Source organism: Pteropus medius, unplaced genomic scaffold (genome assembly GCF_902729225.1).
Source record: "Pteropus medius unplaced genomic scaffold, Ma_sr-lr_union100, whole genome shotgun sequence".
NCBI lineage: Eukaryota > Metazoa > Chordata > Mammalia > Chiroptera > Pteropodidae > Pteropus > Pteropus medius.
Genome location: NW_024349519.1, coordinates 9,130,194 through 9,147,382, shown reverse-complemented (window position 1 = coordinate 9,147,382; position 17,189 = coordinate 9,130,194). Strand labels below are relative to the sequence as shown.

Below are 17,189 nucleotides of genomic sequence, written 5' to 3'. Positions count from 1 at the left end.
TTTATCTCAATATTTATGTCTGATGGACATAAATATTCATGTTTTCGTGACTACAGCATTAAAATAAAAAAATGTTAAGTTTACATATTCTTTTTTTCCCCCTCTTTAATTCCCCATTCATACTTCCACTCCTGACCTACGGATGTTGCTGTTTCCCCTTAAGAACTGGATCTCTCAAGGCAGGGCATCTCCTCCCTCATGCTCGTGGCATGCACCATGGGCCTGGTATATACAGGGCACTCCGGGGGCCTGGGGTACTGGAGGGCCTGGGGCACCCATGGTATGGTCCACAGCTCCACCTGAGGCGCGAACCCAAGACCTTCTGTGTGTAAAGCAGACATGCTAACCACGTGTAAAGCAGACATGCTAACCACTACACTATGGAGTCACCCCCAGTTTACATATTCTTATAGTGTTAATTATTTCTAATACTTAAGATAACTGAATTACTATTTACTTATAAAAAGAATATGAATTTGTGACAGCTCAAATGAGCACAGTTTCTTTTTTTTTTAACACGGAGTTGGCTTCAGAAATTCTAAGAATTAAAAAAATTCAGAATTTTAGAATTTGAGATCAACATAATAAAGTTTTCAAAATTCTAACCGACTTTTCTTTAGTCACTATTACTATTCATCTACTCAACATTTCTAGAACATTAGTTATATAAGCTTACTAATATCCCATAGATTTTATTTACATAAAGATCTACTTATACATCCTCCGTAATTTCCAGCATGAGATATGTCAACTTATTTGTCTCCTTAAGGCTTAGTCCCAGGTCATTTTTCTTTTCTCTCCTAAGTCTCTTCATCAGACTAATGGCCAGCTCTTTGACTATCGTTATCTTGAATCTGATAATTACCTAGATGTATCTTAGCTGCAAAAGCTTCTAGTCTCATATTTCCATATCTGCAAGGGAGATGCGTAAATGAATGTACTAATTTTGCCTCTATCTGAAGCAAACTCATTTTCTCTCTTTTGCTCTCAGACTAGTTCTCCCACAATTGCTGACAATAGCCCTAACGTTTCTGTCACTCATTCACACTAGGAAACCTGCAGTATGCTTTGAATCACTTTTCTTTTACCCACGAGATTTACTTGACTTTCTATATCCTGTTATGTTTGCTTTGGAACACCTCATGTAATTGTTCATTTGGTTCCATTTGCATTGTTACTCAGTCCAGATCCTTATCATTTTATACTTTGCTTTCTAGAGTAGCCTTTAGATGGCTTTCTTTCTTTCAGCTCTTACACTTAATACCTATCCAGCACTTTCTTCAAAATTCTTACTCAACTCTTGTCTATTACATCAGGTCTACATCTTTTATAGCACTATTATTAATAACAGTGTTTAATAACCAATTCATTTTTACACACGTAAGAGCTGATTTAAGAGAAATAAAAAAATTTGTTAATATCCAGAATTAAGATACCTAGTCATGACACCATTGAGAATTAGAGGAGATGAGAATGTTAAACCTAGAACAGGCAGAAAGCAGCAGAGCAGAAAGCAAAGGCAGAATTAATGCTGGCCACATTCTAATATCTGAAGAACTGTCATGACAGAATTAATAAGACTTTATGGAAGTTATAGGTAGACAGACTCAGCTCCATATAAGGGAACGTTTAAAAATATCTAGAGCTGTGAAGTAATGAACTTCCCCAAATAGGAAATGTAGAAACAAATGTTAGATGTTGAAGAAAAGATTTCTGTCTCAGGTGAGATGCTACACCTCTACGTGTTTCCTAACACAATTTCTATGATCATCTGCTGTTCTATGGTTCTTTGATAAGTTTATGGGTCTAAATGCTCAAGATATCATATTATATATATATTAATAATATGCAATAGATTAAAATCAGAATTACAATCTGAGGTGTTCTGAGTTCATTCTCTCATATTTAATTAGCTTATTTTCTATAACTAGACTGAAATACTGAATAATTATTTAGATAGCATAAAAAAATGCTTATGGTTGTATTGAAATTAATTTAACTTCTCTATAGTCCACTTTTATATAAATAAAGAAGACAAACCAAAATGAGCTGTGCAAGTACCAGCAACCCTATTATTTATAGACTTCTCAAAAACATTTTTTTTAAAAAAATGATAGTTCAGCATATATATTGCAAACAAAGGTAACGATGGAGACTGATAAAGTGGTAGAAGGGTACCACAGGTGAAAATGCACAGCAGCAATTTTGGATTATTGCTTCCACAGCATTCTGCTTAGCCTCACTGCCTGAAAGAGAGGCCTCTGTCAAAGAGAATTATATGGAAGAAGGCTTAAGGAAAAAATGATATTCCAGTATTTAGAACAGGAGAAAATAATATCCAATGAGAATTTTGGATGAAATAAAGGAGAATAATGAATAATGAGACAAAAAAAGAGATAAACACTGTAAAATTTTCACAATAAAAAATTAAAGTTTGACCATGCTCTTCAGATTTTGCCAGTAAAGGCTAATACATTGAGTGCTTACTCTGTGTCAGGTACTTTTGTAAATTCTTCATCTACTCACTTGATCCTTATGTAACCTTATGAGGTACTTACCATTATGTTCCTCATTTTATAAATAAGGACACTGAAGCACAAGAAGTAAGCAACTTATTTAAAATCACATCACTAGGCAGGTGCTAAAATAGAAATTTGACCAATTTGATTGAGGCAGTCTGGGTCTAGTGGCTACACCCTTAACCACCGTGCTGTACTGTCATAGTGGTGGTTATCCCATTTGATTAAATTATTCTAAAAATTAATAATTCTAAGTAACCATATAAAATAATAAAACATATATATGTTTTTATGTAAAATTTTCACTTAAACATTATATACAATATAATTATTTAATTCAATAAGATCCAAAGTTTACTTGGTTAAAATAGCTTAAGATATTTTTTAGAGATGTTTTAAACTTTTTTGGCTAGTTACCATAAATTGAAAATACTAAGTAGAAAATCGAAATCTAATGTTTTGAAAATACTAAGTAGAAAATCAAAATCTCTACTATATATTAAAAAATGATTAAGACTTGATAACAATTGAAAAATTATTTCTGTGTAAAGAAACATACTAGGCTACTTTATCTCAGATGAGGTAATTAAATCCTAATTAGAACTATATTAAATTTAAGACCTAATATTTTAGTTTCTGTATGTGAGTATAGAATTGGTGTCTTAAATATTTCTCATCTTTAATCAATAAACGGTCTTCCTCTTAGGTGAAAAAATTACCCATATTAAAAGTACTGAAAACAAACATCGTTAACAAACGCCATTAAATGATGAATGATTGTACATCTCTCTAATTTCATTAAAGATTGAAGTGATCTGTTTCCTTAGGTTGATCCTATTTAATGCATTTAAATAGGATCAGCTCTGAAATTTCGACCCTGAATCTGTACCAGATATACAGGATCATGGGGTAATTAGGGTCAAAGAATCATCAGAGGTCATTTACGAAAATAAGAATTAAAAAAAGAATACAAGCACTATATATTGTAAATTGTTAAAGGAGTCTAGTATAATCCAGTTTATATATTTAATATTCCTAAGAAGCTTAGAATATTTTATTAAATAATCTAATATTTCTACCAAAATCACTTTAATTTATGAAACATTTTTTTATTTTTGTGAGCAAAAAAACCCCCAAAGTTAATTCCTAATTTTCTATAGGTCGATTCCATAATTTTGCTTACTTATGCTTTTTAATACAAGGAAATTTTAATCTTCTATCTTCTCTCTAAAAATCAGTAATTTTTTTTCTTATGCCTCTGAATATAATTCTGCAGCTGTAAAGCCCCTTTTAACAGGAATCAGAGTAGTAGCATTTTTGTTCTAGTAAGCCAGTGCCCTAATTATAGGGTAAATAGTGCATATTTTAAGTCACAGTTTAGCTAGTCAGTTAAGAGAAGCTTTAATTATTACAATGTTAAACTATTACCATGACAACACAGATCTTCTTTTTCTTCTTGCTTTCTTTTTTCTTCTTTCTCTCTTTTGGAATGACAGTGATAAGTGGCTATTTACTCTCAAATACCCATTCGGTCAAAGTACAGGTTATTTGATTATTACAGATCACATTCTTACCCTTCAAACCTAGGAAAGCGCCACCCAAGTACTCTTTCAGATGGAGAAGAAAAAACTTTCCCCACTTTACTTGGAACATCTGAGAGTAGCTAGATGGAGTCAATATGACTTGATGCATGCCTCTCTGTTCAAAGCTCTTATCTTTCCAGCTCAGATCTTCTTATATTCTCACTCAGATAATCTTTCCCACTCACCAGAACCTCCAATCCGTTTTACAATCACTAATTCCTCAATATAACTTCTCCCTTTTTACCCAGTTTCAATTGCATAATTAATCATTAAAGCCACTCTTTTATATATATATATATCTATATATCTATATCTATATATATATAAATATATATATATATATAGATATAGATATATAGATATATATATATAAAGTAGAGAGCAACTGGGGAACTGATGATATATATATATATATATCATCAGTTGCTCTCTACTTTCTTAGTCCCAGGGCAAAACTGTAGCACTGGTTGAATTCGACTCCCCATTATCGCTGTACCTGCACATGTGCAAGTGAATACAACAGAAGGAAAACATAAAACAGCTTTCTCTGTTCCACTTTAAGTTTAAGACCACATTCCTCACGTCAGCCCTAATGCTGCACAGCAATGCATTCTCTCTCTTAATTTCCTAGATTTGCAAGAAGACTATTTCACATCTCACCTTTTTTCAAACTTCTATCACCTTCTTCTTCATTCTCAGTCTCAATTAATGACTTTACTTCTTACTTCTCTAAGAAAATTAAAGCAAAGAGCAGAAACCTTCCACAGACTCCCAGTACCTCATCAACCTCCTATTAGCCTCTTTAACCACATATATTGCCTTTAGGTGAATATTAAATTAACTACCCATGCCCCTATCTAAAGACAGTCCCTCCACTTGTATACTAAATCTCATTTTCTCTCATGTAATCTTCAAGAATGCTTTCTCATTCCTGCATTATTAATTCTCCCTCTTTACTAGATCATTATCTTCAGCATAAAAACATACCCTTATTTCTCCTATCTTGAAGGAATCTTCTACTCACTCCACTTTCCCTGTATTGCTGTTTCTCTAACACATTTTGCAGCAAACTCCTTGAAAAGGCTGAGGATGGTATGCTCACTGTCCAATTTATCTCCTCCCATCCTATTTAAACCCACTTTAATTAGCTTTTCACATGCCCAACTCCAGCATGACTGCTCTTGAGAACGTCAACAATGTCTCCTGCACATTGTCAAACTCACAGGTCAAGCCACAGGCTTCATCCCCCCTGACCTTGTCAGAGTCACTCCTGGTTGTTCACACACTCTCTTCACTTAGCTTCTAGGTTATTACTCCTGGCTCCCCTCCTACTTCATGAGTCTTTACTTCTCAGTCCACTATGGTGTTCCTGATGTCTTAATACTAAAGTACCTCAGGGATTCACCTCTGGCTTTCTCTTTCTTATCTACACTCACCTCTTTGATGTTATCAGCTCCTGGCTCTGGACCCTAAATTTATATATGTCATAGATTCTCTCCAGATTTCCAATTATTATCCAGTTACCTACTCAACTTCTTCACTTAGATTTATAATAGAATCCTTAAACTCGGCAAGTTTAGATCTGTTCTTTTCTCTCAAAAACACCTTATTCACAGTCTTGTCTGTCTCAACTTGATCCTTCCAGATGCTCAGGCCAAAGCCTTGGAGTCCTCCTCGACTCCTCTCCTTATACTCATATGCCACAGCTAATCTGTCAGGATATTCTGTTTGTTCTACCTTCAAACTATATGCTTAATACAGCCAGTTCTCGCCATCAATAACTATCATCTCCCTGGTTGGAACCACTATCACCTTTGGCCTGGATTTGAGCCTCCTTAGTGATCTTTCTGCTTCAATCCTTGTGCCTTCTTCACTGTCTATTCTCAAAACGGCAGAATTATCTTTTCCAAACATGTCAGATCATGCCACTCCTCTGAAAAAAAAACCCTCCTGTGGCTTCCCATGTTAGAGTAAAAGCCAAATATGGTTTAGTCCTTGCTGCCTCTCTGATTTTTCTCCTAGCATTTTCCATTTTGCTTTCTCTGCTACAGTCACACTGGCTTTCTTGCTGCAGTTGGAACACAAACGGGAGGTTCCAGCTTCAGGGCCTTGCAATGGCTGTGTCCTCTGCTCGGAAAGCCTTTCCCAGACACCCTCACAGCCCACCACCCTCCTTCAAGCTTTTACTCAAATGCTATCTTCTAAGCAAACTCTATCCTGACTATCATATTTAAAATTGCAACATCACCCCTCCCTCCCTTTTGGCCTATCAATCTCTTTATTTTGCATTATTATTTTCTATAGAACTTATTACTTTCTAATATATCAAGTAATTTACTTAGTTATGTTTGGTTCTTTTCCACAAGGATGCAGGTGGGGATTTTTAAGAGTTTTGTTTCCTAATGTGTATCAAATGTTTAAAAAATGCCTGGCATATAACAAGTGTTCAATAAATACTGTAATATATAAATTAATTAACTATTTTTCCCTAAAAAAATTTAGTCATATCACTAACAATCAAATAGTAAGAAAAGTTCTTTGGAGGAAAAACTGTTTTCTTCTCAATTATGTAATATAATGGCTAAAATTCATTAAAGTAATTTATCTATTCTGTCCAAAAAATTTACCAGTAACTTGTCATTTAATAGCAGTCGATGAAATAAATATTCAGTTATTCTGAAAATACTTGTCCTATGACCTTTCTCCATGTCAAAAAAGGTGTAAAAATCATAACAACAGATGATAAACAATTGCTCTTGATCTAATATATGTTTAAAGGAATGCTATGAAGTAATTAGGTTGGAAAATATTTCCTGGTAGTTTTGATATACAAATAAAGTTCCAAGAACATATTTTATATCACAAGATTAAAAAAGTAATACAAAATGAAGCATTAAATATAAAAAAGTCTCTCAATAATAACTGCTCAAAATATTAACTCCAAGCATATTCTACTTAGTATTACTAGATATCTAGAAGTTCTTTTGACACTAATTATGTATTCTAAATCTAAATTTCTGTGCTCATTGTGTCATTTAGGCCTTCCCTTATCTGGAAGTATGCTGCTAGCTATCATGAGCCTACCTCCCAGTGAGCTTAGCTAGGTTTTGGAGAAAAATGTCTTAGTCCACCAACTGAATTCCTCTACCACCCTGGGTAACTCTTCTGTGTTGACACATCTCCTTGGGCATACCGCAAACAGTGTATTGAAATTTCCTGTTTTTAGATTGGATTCCCTAACACTTTTACTAGATTGTGGTCTTTATAATGGCAGAGTCAGTATTTTTCATCTTTTTTAAAAATTAAATTTATTGAGCTAACATTGGTTAACATATAGGTTTCAAGTGTATAATTCAATAGTATGTCATATGTATATTGCATTGTGTGTTTACCACCCAAAGTTAAATTTCCTTTCGTCACTCTATATTTGACCCCTTGACCCTCACCTGCCGCCCTCTTTCCCTTTTCCTTCTGGTAAGCATGGTAACTGGTTGTTCTCTGTTTGTTGTTTTGTTCATGTGTAGCTTTCAGTTTTATATTCTATATATGAATGAAATCACATGGTTATCAACTTTTTCTGTCTTACATTTCACTTAGCATGATAATCTCAAGATCTATCCATGTCGTAAATGGTGGTATTCATCTTTTCTTATGACTGGGAAATATTCCATTGTCTTTATATACCATATCATCTTTATCCAATCATCTATTGAAGCACATTGTTATGAAATTCGGAATTCACCTATTATGAATTTCATCATAACATGCTAGAACTCGAAAATGCCTTTCAAAGTTTATATGAAAATAATTTACCGTAAGATTCTTGTGATTAATAGAATAAACTTTTCAAGCATTATTTGTACTACGAAGGAGGAGGGCCCAATCAATTTATAATTAGTGCTTTGAAAGAAGAGATAATATTTACCAGTGCCAGAAAACAAACTCTCCAAGTTTGAATCTATTTTGTGAGGTTTTCTCTCGACCTTGGTTCATAGAGTCATCTCATTTCAGAAAAGAAGTTAGTGCATACACCCAATGCATATGTTTCATAAAGGAGATTATTTAACCACCTCAAGTGCATGGTTCATGAAATTTTATTTCAAAGACGTAGATCTCAGGTACTTCCATTGTTCTGGATAAGTATTCTTTCTTGATATACTAGTTAATTATATATCTTTTAAACTCACCCTTGGTGTAACATCTTGCTTTCCATTCCCTACAATGTCTTGGAAAGGATAATTGCAATTTGTGCTGTTTTGAGAGAAATTTAATTTAAAAAAATCTCTTAAACTATGCAATCCAGTTTTACATATTCTTACACAATTCTTCACTTCTACTTTAAGTGTACATTGAATATTCTTTCTGACATTGCGTGTGATTTTAAGAATTACTTTTCTAAGCAACCAAAGCCAACAGCAAATCAATCAACACATATGAGTCAATGATTTCTTTCCATGTACATTTTCCTGCTTTTGTTCAAGTTCAATCAGATCTGCCATTAGGTTTCCTAATTATTTCCAGTAGGTCCTTAGAATTCTCACTAACAGTGGCTAACCTATATAATTCCTCATCCTCAACAAATTATTTTGCCACTTACTATTCACCTCATCTTTCCACCACTAACGAATGCCCAGAAAATTGGTCCTCATACTCATGCCTGGAAGTATACCATCACTAACTTCTTTCTAATAGAAGCACAATTTATCTCACCACTTGATGCCGCTTTTAAAGGAGCAAAGTGAAGTAGAGAGATATCAATCAAGAACATTCATTTAATGCTTATTATGCACCTATGCAGTGATGGAGATTAGGTTACACAGCCTTGTACTCTGAGAACTGAGCATCTAGTTTGGCAAACAGGTAGAGCTCAATTTTAAGACAATAAGTAATTAATTGCTAGACTGTAACTATGGCTTTAAATAACAAAGGATAATAGCTTATAATTGGGCAGAAAAAATAGACTCTTAGATGCATTTTCCTTAAAGATCCTATAGTAAATAAAAGAGAGCTCATCATTCTAAACAAAGGAAGCAGCATGAGCAAAAAGCACAGAGGCAGGCAGTTGAGGTCTACGGGAGGGCGACAGACTATGGGAGAATGATAAATAGACAAAGTATCCTTCTTATTGGCAACCATGAAAGATCCATTTGAATAGATAAAATGAAGTCACATAAAATGAATTTATTTGCAGCTTTTTTTCGATCAACAGATATGCCCTTAGTTCCTACAGTGCTTTGTCTAGGTGTCAAGAGCAATGCAGAAGTGAATTTGGCAGATTTTCTGCCTACGAAAGCAGTGTAGAGCTTTATCTGTGAAGTATGTGGAACCTCCAAATATGTTATAATGGTAGTTTGGTATCTCAGATTCTAACGGTTTGAACATCAGGCTTTTAAAAGGTTTGGACTAGAATTAGAAAGACTAGAATATCACTTAATGTTTTTTTTTCGTTTGTTTGTTTTGTTTGTTTGTTTTTTTTTATAAGGGATCTTAGATTCTTCCTTTACAACTTTCTCAGGTTTCTCTTTTTTTGTTGTTTGCTACTTCCTGATTTTTATTATGGCTGAACTATTATATTAGTTACAAAACAGAGGTCATCTTCTAAAGTCTGTCCTATAAACTTTTGTCAGATTAATTTTCCTAAAACACAGCTTTTTATCCAAGGGACTATTCTGCTGCAAAAATTTTTGACAGGACAGACTTTAACATCTTGGCTCTGATTTCAAGGCCTTCTCATACATTAATTCCAGTTGACTTTAGCTTTTATTATTCTTCCATTCAATTCTATATTTGGCTGATGGGGCCAAATGTCCAAGGTAACTTACCTGCTGTTTTCTTAGCAAGATTTTCTGTTCTGTGACTTTTCACATAAAATGTTTCCCGCTGGGATGCGCTCCCCCCACCCCTACTCCACCCCCCATTGCCATTTATGTGCATTCCTAGTTTCCCTTAGCCTCAGCTTGATGGCCTTTCTCCATGTCTCAGCTGGAAATAATTTTTTTATTTGAATTTTGCATTCTCCATTCCACAGTTTGCATTTGTAATTCTTTATATTGAAGTTGGTATTATATGTCTTATCTTTGAATTATGTTGTATTGTCAATTTTTTTCCAGCTCCCTAGAATTTGTAGAGTGGAAAGAGTGGGCAGAATACACTGACTATTCCCAGAAGCAAATGTCTACTGAATAAGCCTATTGGATGAATGAACAATCAATCAAGGTGGATGCTAGTAGAATGTTAATAATGGAGAAATACCCAGATGCTTGCTGGGCTGTTTGTTTGCCTGGCAGGTTGATGAGACCAAATGTCCAGGTATTTGAAAAAGGAGATGAGAACTTGAAAAATGTGACAGTTTCCAGAAATACTGTTAACTTCCTTACCAATCAGGATGTTATTTAAATACACAGACCAATAAAACTTGAAAAAGTATGATGTTTGTCATCTATTGCCTGAGCAAATAAAGGGGAGTTGCAACAGACTGGAGCTGGGATATCCTAATAAGGTAAAGAAATCAAGTATTAAAGTTAAATTCATTGTGTGTATGTGTGTGTGTGGTTTGATTTTGCTACATCTCAGTGAAAAGTTAGCATTTCAGCAAAAGAATTTGATTTATAATAATATACGCTTGATCTCTGTGTCCAAGTGGATGGCATAATGAACACAGCAATTTCCTTTTCCTCTCTATATAAAGGTAATTTCTAGTATGATGAAGTAATTAATGTAGATTAGGGCTTCTGAAAACTAGGAATAATCAAATTTTCTGCAAAGAATTCATCTCAAGGCCAAACATTAAAATCATAACTTTAGTCATTCATAATAACCATATATAATTCCATCTATCTAATTGAGTAGAAAGAGCAGAAAGATGCCCCCATTCTCCATCCTCCAAACTACCTGTCCTCAGCAGACTTGAAGCCAACACCTTTTGCTATAAAAACTATATCCTCTTGACTTTAATGCTTAAAATGTATTCCACCAATCTGGATAAATTTGAATTCTAACTCTCACTAGCTGCATGACTTTGGGCAAATTTTTACATCTCTCTGGGCTTCAGTTAACTTGCAAGTAATGGGGATAATTAATAACACTTACTTCATGCAGGTTGGTGGAGGATTTGCAGGAAGGGTGCCTGGCATAGTGACTGAATTATAATACTCAAAAATAATTTTTTAATCTTTCTTTCCCAGTCACTCATATAAATGAGAAAATTCAAAGAAGCAGATGGAATGATATCAAAGTTCTAAACTATAAATTTGTATTCCACTTTTTATCTTCGAATATATGTGATATGTACAATCCAATTTTTATGTTTTTTTAAGATTGAGAGATAAAGTTTTTTTTTTCTGATTTATTCAATTAATTACTGAGAAATCCAGGGCTTGATTGAATGATATGTCTTCATTCCTACTATAGATTATTTCTAGGAACCAAGTCTGCATCCAAGATCAAGTCTTCACACACGTGTTCACAGTATGTATTCTTTCATTCTCCCCTAGCTAGGGATAATCAGATAAGATGCCTCCTTACATTCATTGGTAATGTTTTAGAGACAGAATTTTGTTTTTCTGTAGTTTCCAAAAAAACATTTCGATAGAGAAAGTGAAGTTATTTTCATAGCTTACCTTAATTTATCTTCATTAATTGAGTGTCCTTATATAGGGTTTACTTATCAACTAAAAGAGTTGAAAAATACTGAATGCCAACAAGCTGATATATATTCATAGCTGTTGATATTTAAAAAAATATTTTGTAGATTAAGTGAACATTTTTATCCTGAAATTTGAGTGTCTTAAAATGTTAGATATATTAGGCCACAGTTTGCAGCAATGATACCGGTGATAATCAGGTAACTACATGAGATCATTTTAAAGTAGTTTTCCTATAAATATTTTAAAAAGTGGCATGTGGAATAATTATTTTGTTATTAAATATCCATAATAAATAAATTTAAATTAATATATATTGGGTCATATTACAATCAAAACTATAAAAGTTTAAAAAATGACACTAAATGTCACTGCTTAAGAAAATTAAGAAAAATATGAGGCATACTTGGATTATAAAACTTAAATAGTACAGAAAAGTATAATATGAAAAAGATAGACCATGCATCGAACTTATCCTAAAGTTCCTTATCCACAAAATAATAATTATTCTTACTCATACCTTTGAAATTATTTCAGGAAGAAGATTTATTTATGGATACAATCATCTTTTTATTTCATAAAAGATATATTAAATATTCTTTCAATCCTTGCACAGTTTTTCAATTTGATAGATTTCTAAACCCACAAAAGTATGACATGTCAGAAAGCATGGATGAACCTTCGATTTAGAGAGGTAGAAAGGTAAGGTTAGGGAGTCAATTTGTTAGCAACCTACCTCCCAATATCATTGATTTTACTCTGCCTTAGGGTAAAATTAGTTGCTACTTCTGGGAACTAAAAAAACTGCCACTATCATGTTGTTGTTCATTTTAAGTATTGAATACCATACTTGGCAGAAAAAAATGACTCTTCATGAGAATCTCTTTTTTCTTTACAGTTAACACAATTTGAAACAGATTATAGCATATTATTTTCATTCAAGCAAACTTCTGCTGATTTTTTCACGCTGAGTTAAAATGTATCTTCTTAAGGAGGTCTCCCTCTTCCTTCCTTCCATGTCTACTCCTTGGTATGCTCATGGTGTTCACTAGGGCTCTTGTGGAACTTACCATACCCTGCATAGTATGCATTTGGTCTATGTCAGTTCAAAGAAGCAATTTTCCAGCAGTTCCACGTTTATGGTGTTGGTGCTAAACAAATGTAGGCTAAACATCGATCTCTGTTCTTAGGTTTTGATTGTGAATTTCTAGATGATTTCATATGTCCCTTTTCTTGATATTTATTGATTGAATTAAACTAAATTGAAAGAGTATAAGCAGCAGCTATCAACCAATGATAATTTTAAGGGAAAAAGTCAATAAATAATAACATGTCCTACCCATTCTCTCTTTATTCAATTATGTTCCCTATATCTTTCTCATTTCTCCTGTTTGTCTTTTCTCCTTTCCCAACTCAGTTTTTTCTCTTATGAAATTACACCACACACACACACACACAGACAACAACACACACACACACACACACACACACACACACACACACACACACACACACACACACACACAGAGCTCTGAGCGCGAGAGCGAGAGCGGGTTTTATACCTTTGATCTTTCCTTACCGGGATGATGACGTCGGCTCAGTAGTTTGTCTTTGCACACGTGCATGTTTAATTAAATGTTCTTTTAAAGCAGTTTGAACTTCTGCTGGGATATCAGGGGAAGTGTGGCTGATTTTTATTGCAGGCTCAATAGCTTTTAGTATTGGCTTTCCATTTTCTTTAACCTCTTTTTTCTCTTCGGACTCAAAAACTTCGGTAGGAGCATTTGAAGTGCTCTGCGGAAGAGTACTGACGTTGGAAGTCACTGGTTTGCTCTTCCAGCAAGGCCAGCACAATTTCCAGAAGACAAAAAGTGAGACAACCAACAAAGCCAGGCCACAAAAGCTGACAACGACTGCTAACAAGCTTACTGAAATATCTGGAAAAAATCACAATGTGAATAAATATTAATGCCTTGATAGTACATATAAAACAGTAGAAATGGTGAGATAATTTTACATTATAATTATTAATCATAGCTTCCTCATTTAGAGTTTCAAAAATTTAATTTTAAGTTATCTTTGTAGGGAAGAACAATTAGTAATTACGTTGGGAAATTCTCAAAGAAGATATTTGAAAAATCCTATCCCAAGAAGAGTTTCCAGTTGTATACATGAATATATCATTTATTTCCATGGGTCCAAGAGTTTGCAAAGTGAAGGTTGGCAACTTGCAACTTGAAGTCACGAAGGTTAAGAAACTCAGAAACTGCATATACAGAAAAGGTTTCTGTTTGCTTCATCTTTGATCTAAAGATACAATCTTCTCTCTCTCTCAGCAGAGAATAATGTTAAATATTTGTATAAACCACTTTGTATAGTCTAAATGAGAATAACATATTACTAATAGAGAATGTGTGCGTTATTAGCTGTATTTTCCAACTCCATAGTTTGATGGTCTTTCATGCTCTTAATTTCCGAAGGCCAAAATTAGTTAATGATTTCTTATCTAAGTTTCTCTAAAACATTCTTATTTCAAAATAATTACAAAATTAATATATACTCATTATGTAAAATGATTCAAAGGAACATAGTACAAACAGTTAATAAGATTGAGTAAATAAATAATGGGAAAGAAGAGACAAATCTCTCATGCAAAAGAATTCCAAACAATTTACGTAGATACTTTGCTCTCAAGGAGGTGAGGCACAGGTCCCTACTCTTTAAGTGTGAGCTATACAGAGTAATTTTCTTCCAAAGAGTAAAGTCTGAGAAAGGGTGAAAAAGGGATAACTCCACAGTAGAGAAAACTTCCCCAGGGGATTATAGTGAACATTGACAGTGATGAATCACATTGATAGTATACACTCTTGATATGATGTGATGAAAATGATACTTTACCTCCCCAAACCCATAACCAGAGTCTAATTATTAGAAAAATATAAGAGAAATTTCAGTAGAAGAGCATTCTACAAAATACCTGATCAGTATTCTTCAAAACTGTCAAGGCCATCAAAAATGAAACAAAATAAATAAAATCTGAGAAACTGTCACAGCCAACAAGAGACTAAAAAGATATGACAACTAAATGCAATGTGGTATCCTAGACAGAATCTTGGAATAGAAAAGGATATTAGGTAAAAACTAAGGAACTCTTAATAAAGTGTAGACTTCAGTTAACGATATATCAATACTGATTCATTAATTTTAACAAATGTGTCATACTAATATAAAATGTTAACAATAGGAGACACAGGGTGTAGGAAATATGGAACTTTGTACTATCTTGCCAATTCTCTGTACATCTAAAACTGTTCTAAAAGTAAACTTTTTTTTTTTTAAGTTAATATCCTTTACTTGCTTCCATTTTCACATTTCTAAGATAGCCAATGTTAGCAATTTGGTGTGTTAACACTCTTAAAGTTTTGAAGACCAAATAGATTTCCTATGAAAGGAAAGTTTTCTAGATTTAGAAAACTTTGTAATTTCTTCTACAACTTTGTTTAGCTTCAACATTAAATATGAATCCAATTTCTTTTGTTTATTTCAAATAAAAATGTTAGGAATATGTTATAGGCTGAATTCCTTTACACCCTCCGAATTCATACATTGGGGTCTTATCCCTCCATACCTTAGAATGTAACTGTATTTGGAGATAGGGCCTTTAAGTGAGTAAGTAAGGCAAAATGAGGTCATATGGATGGACCCTAATTCAATGTGACTGGTGTCCTTATAATAAGAGGAGACTAGGACAAAGACATTCAGAGGGAAGACCAGGTAAAAACACAGGGAGAAGGTGGCCACCTACAAGTCTAGGGGAAAGACCTCAGAAGAAATCAACGTTCTTGACAACTTGATCACAGCCTTGTAGCTTCCACAATTCTGAGGAAATAAGTTACTGTCATTTCAGCCACTCAGTCCGTGGAACTTTGTAATAGCAGTCCTATCAAACTAATACAGAATAAACCTAATTTCCTTTAACCACTACTGTAAATCCGGGAGGGCCCTCCCCTCTCCAGAAGTAACCACAGATTCTAGTTGGGTGTGTATCTGGCTAGTTCGAGGACTACTAAACAAAAATATCTCTTAAAATAACATAAAAATATAGAATTATTTAATGCATTTTTTAAAACTTAAATGGGCTACTGCATGATTATTTCTTCAATTTATTTTTTTTTATTCAGCAATACCTGAGGTCTAACTTCATGTCACATACCATTCCATAATACTTCATCATGATGGATATTTAGATTATGCCCAATGTTTTGCTACTACAATAGAGCTACAATGAGTATCCTTGCACCCTTCTCTGTGCATATTTGTGAATGTTTCTCTAAGGTAAATATCTAAAAACAGAACTGCAGGGTCATAGGTTATGTACACATTTAATTTTACCAGATATTTCCAAAATGTACCCTAGAATGGCTGTAACAAAAACATCATATGAGTTCATTAGTTCTTACAATCTCAGAGAAATATTGTTGTACTTTAATTTTCATTGATCTGATGGGGAAATGATACCTCGTTTTAATTTACATTTTCCTGACTGGTAAAATAAAATGGTTTTGTTTAAACTCCCATTTGTAGCTAATGGAAATTGAAATAATTCCATGTTTTTATTGCTACTAAATTATAAGGATAAAAATTAATTTGACATGCTGTGATACAGAGACATTAATATTCTCTTTCACTTGCCAGTTGCTTATTAAAAAGAAACATTGAACATATTTCCCATTTATATGGTGGTTTACTTTATTTTTAATTTTTATTTTTCATTGGCACCATAACTTGAGAAAAAGGGAAAAGTACAAAATTAATGTGTTTCCTGATATTAGCTATGGTTTTAAAATGGAGGAATAAAGACAATTATGGTTTCAGAAACTTCATGTATTTTCAGCTCCATTTACATTACATTTTTCTGAATATTTTGACTCAATTTCTTCAACAGTGTAACTTCTACCTAGTTGGAGCCCAAAGCCAAGATATAATGAAACTGCAGGACAATGTGGGGTAGGGGAAAAAGGAGAAGTAGTTTTCAGTCTATAATTGAAAACACCTCCCTTCTTATTAATGAGGGTTGAGTATTAGAAAATTTTATATTCCACCCACAAAAGTTTTATGAAATTTTTTTATGCCACTGTAGTGATGAGGTTTGGCATTCATAAGGTTGTTTTCATCTTAGGACAAAGCTCTGTAGATATCTCTGACCCTAGTTCCATCGTCCCTTCTGCTGATAATTTTCTTTCTAAAATTGATATCTGGTTCTATTTTTGGGGGGACTATAAAATATTTCACCCAAACACAGTCAGTTTTGAAAATGAAAGTTTGTCTCATCAATGCCAGTGTAGCAGGTGGAAAACAAGTCAAGTCCTGGCAACTGATATATATAGTCACCGTAGCTCTCTTAGCTTAACATCCTTCCAGGTCACCCCTTAGCCGCCTGGGGC

The 17,189-nt window shown here is 33.7% G+C and overlaps 1 protein-coding gene across 1 annotated transcript in view; it reads right to left on the bottom strand.

Annotated features, from left to right (window-relative positions):
* The window catches only part of SYT10 (synaptotagmin 10), a 55,026-nt gene that overhangs the window by 24,966 nt on the left and 12,871 nt on the right, over nucleotides 1–17,189 (bottom strand). The window contains exon 2 of the mRNA XM_039882326.1: nucleotides 13,325–13,682. Within this exon, the coding sequence (XP_039738260.1) occupies nucleotides 13,325–13,682 (358 nt within the window). The remainder of the gene's footprint in view (nucleotides 1–13,324; nucleotides 13,683–17,189) is intronic.